Below are 3,374 nucleotides of genomic sequence, written 5' to 3' on the forward strand. Positions count from 1 at the left end.
GTACGTAGGGATGAAAACGGATCGGATACGGACGGATATCACCGATATTACATTTGTTTTCATATTTCTGTCCGAATTCGGATTCGAATACGGATAGTGTCAATCACACTTCGTATTAACTAAACACGCCTGTAGTATTAATAAACCAAAGGAAACTTCCATCCTTTCCATTGATTGCGGCAGCTACTAGCATAGCATCCAGTGTTGTTGTACTAGTGGTATGTACATAGTGGATCTCATTCCCATTCTCCATTTCCAATCCTATGCAAAAGCAAAACGCCCTCCCTTCTTGTCCTCTTCCCTTCCAATAAAACGGCAGCCTCTCCTCCTCCTCCTCCTAGTCCTCAGTGTCCTACTCTCCTACTCCTAGAGGCAGGAGCCTTTCTTGCTTCCCCACCCCACCCCACCTCTCTCTACCTTTCTTGCTTCCCCGGCATGCAAACATCGTCGGAGCTGGTGGCCCAAACGAAGAAGACCACCAACACCAAGACGGCGGCGCTCACCCTTCTCATGACGACGACGACGCCGACCTCGTCCTCCACGGACGACCACTCCACCGCCGACCTGGTGCAGGTGGACGACAGCCACGGCCACCACCAGCCCCTCGCTGCCGCCGTCAAGCGCAAGCAGCGCACCAAGAGGCCGCGCCACCACCCGCCCGCCGCGGCCTCCTCCTCCGCGTCCGCGTCCGTGTCATCGTCCGAGAGCACCACCACCGAGGAGGAGGACATGGCGCACTGCCTCATCCTCCTCGCCCAGGGCGCCGCGGGAGCCTCCGTCGTCGACTCCAAGCCATCGCCGGCGGTGCTGCCGTCGTCCACGCTGCCCACGGCGCCACACCAGAACCAGGCGCCGCCCCCTCCCGCCGCGCCGCCGAGGGCCGAGAGGTACACCAGCCGCAAGTACACGGAGGCGGCCGCCACGCCGGACGGCGTCAGGGCCGGCTTCTACGTCTACGAGTGCAAGACCTGCAACAAGTGCTTCCCCACCTTCCAGGCTCTCGGCGGCCACCGCGCCAGCCACAAGAAGCCGCGCCTCGCCGCCACCGCCGATGGCGACATCGCCGCCGCGGTCAACGTCGATGGCACCACCACCACCACAGCAACGAAGGCGCCACCGATGGCGGCGACGACGACGACCGCGTTGCCGTCCCCACCTCCCCTAGCTGTTCAGCGTCAGCCTCAGCCGCGTCCTCTCCAGACGGCGGCGATCGACATCGCCGCCGCCACGTCCGCCGCCTTCCCGGACGTCACCGTCACCACCGCGCTCAGCCTCAGCAGCGTCGCCGCTGCTGCCGCGAGCGGCAAGCTGAGGGTGCACGAGTGCTCCATATGTGGCGCCGAGTTCGCGTCGGGGCAGGCGCTGGGCGGCCACATGCGGCGCCACCGCGCGGTCACCACGGCGATCGTCGCCGCGGACACCACCGGTAACAGCAACAACAAGAAGGAAAGCAGCGCGGGAATCAACCTGGAGCTGGACCTCAACCTGCCGGCGCCGTCCGACGAGGAAGCTGCCGTCGTGTCGCTTCTTCCGCCGCCGCCGCCGCCACCGCCGGCGGCCGTCATGCTCGGTCTCGGCCGGTTCAACGACGGCAAGAAGGCTGGGCTCATGCTGACAGCCTCAGCACTGGTGGATTGCCATTATTGACGACATGAGCGCCGCCGCCGCCGGCCCTGCATCTGCATGCCTGGCCTAGCTAGCAGCCAGCCAGAGCCAGCCTCATGAATTCTTTTTCTTATTAACAAACGCTGATTGATCTCTTTCTTTTTCTTTCTCTTTAATTTCTTCTTCTTCTCCTTGGGGATCATAAGTCTACCATGCATCCTCAATTATACTTACAAATTTATTATTATATATATTGGGATATATATATAAATATATGTATATCAATGAAGCTGTAACATATATACAAAATTGATTCTTTCAATTCTTTGGTGTAACAAAAACCACCATATATATGCACTGCATGTATGTATGTATGTATGTATGTATGTATGTATGTAGCAATTAACATTTACATATATACTGTACTACTGGAGATGGAAGAGATTAATTGTCAAATATATATACAAATATATTGAGATTATTGTTCCATTTGCTTTGAAAGAAAAAAGTTTGGCAGCCACTTGCATTGGAGTAGTGAGCGTGTGTGTGTGTGTGTGTGTGTGTGTGTGTGGGAGTGAGTAGAGTAGAGAGTAGTGAGCAGTGAGTGGTGGGTGTTGCCTGAAATGTGATGAAAGCAAAGGGTGGTGACAATGCCATGCCACCACTGTTCTCCCAGCTTGAAATTGAGGGGAGGAGGGGCAGGAGTGGGTGCAATGTTGTGGCCTGCTACTATCATATCCACCTTTTTCGCATGTCCTAGTTCTGTACTTTTCGGTGCCAAAATATATAATATAATTCATAATACACGTACATATGTATGTGGCCTTTGTATATATGCCTATGTATAAAAAAGATAGTTGCTATATTTCAGGTGCCTGAATTTTCAGACAACAATTTTAGACAACCAACTAGTGTAATTAATTAAAAGAACGACTCACAAAAAGTAAGCTATAGTTTTTTTTTCTATAGTCAAACAATGACAATATTACATGTTGTATGAACAACAGCAAAAAAAGTTAGACACCTGAAATATAGAATAAGTGGTATAAAAAGTATATATGTCATTGGTCGGAGTTACTTTAGGTGAATAATAATAATCAGTAGCATTTTAGAAAGAAAGAAAACGGTTATATATTACCCTTGGATTAATTAGATGATCCATTGTTGGTGAAGATAGGCGATAGCCGATAAATACAACATGCATGCGTTTTTTTCAAAGAAAAAAAGAGGGGTTTTTTTTTTTGGGTGTTTGCAGTTTGATTGGTGCGAGTGAATCAGCAGCTGCCGTTTGGGGTGCTAAAATAGCGAGTAGCTTTTATGAAGAGCGTTTTCAAGTGGTGTACGTTTCCTTTTGAGCTCGCTTAGCTTGCGGCATTAATAAAGGTAGTACGGTGGCAGTGGATGGTGAAGTGGGCAAAGTTGCCAGCCATTCCAATTCCAATTCCAGCCACACCCATCCAGAGCACAAGAATTATATTCACATCACACACAACACAACTAGGGCTGCAATTGCAACCAAGAAAGACAATTGGAAGCTATAGCTGCTACGTATACCGGCCCCTGGTATTACATATGTGTAGTGTAGCCTAGTGATGCATGCATCCATTTCTTGGTTCCTTCAAAACCAAGTAAATCATTATTGTTAATCCGCAAAAAAGTATATTATTAATTCTAATAATTATTAAAGAGCCACGGCTGAACTTCTACTAGATTATTTAATTAAGCACTGCCCCCTCTCAAAATATAAGGTGTGTATTGGGATTCCGAAA

At 50.2% G+C, this 3,374-nt stretch overlaps 1 protein-coding gene across 1 annotated transcript; it reads left to right on the top strand.

The window, feature by feature from the left end:
- Nucleotides 1-304: 304 nt before the first annotated feature.
- Nucleotides 305-1,956, top strand: LOC136464743 (zinc finger protein ZAT5-like). The gene has a single exon (XM_066463695.1). The coding sequence runs from the start codon at nt 436-438 to the stop codon at nt 1,645-1,647; it is 1,212 nt and encodes a 403-aa protein (XP_066319792.1). The 5' UTR covers nt 305-435; the 3' UTR covers nt 1,648-1,956.
- Nucleotides 1,957-3,374: the final 1,418 nt, after the last annotated feature.

Source organism: Miscanthus floridulus, chromosome 7, assembly GCF_019320115.1.
Source record: "Miscanthus floridulus cultivar M001 chromosome 7, ASM1932011v1, whole genome shotgun sequence".
NCBI lineage: Eukaryota > Viridiplantae > Streptophyta > Magnoliopsida > Poales > Poaceae > Miscanthus > Miscanthus floridulus.

What these genes read in the sequence shown, in the direction of transcription:
- LOC136464743 (XM_066463695.1), top strand. Translation starts at nt 436, where the DNA reads ATGCAAACATCGTCGGAGCTGGTGGCCCAAACGAAGAAGACCACCAAC.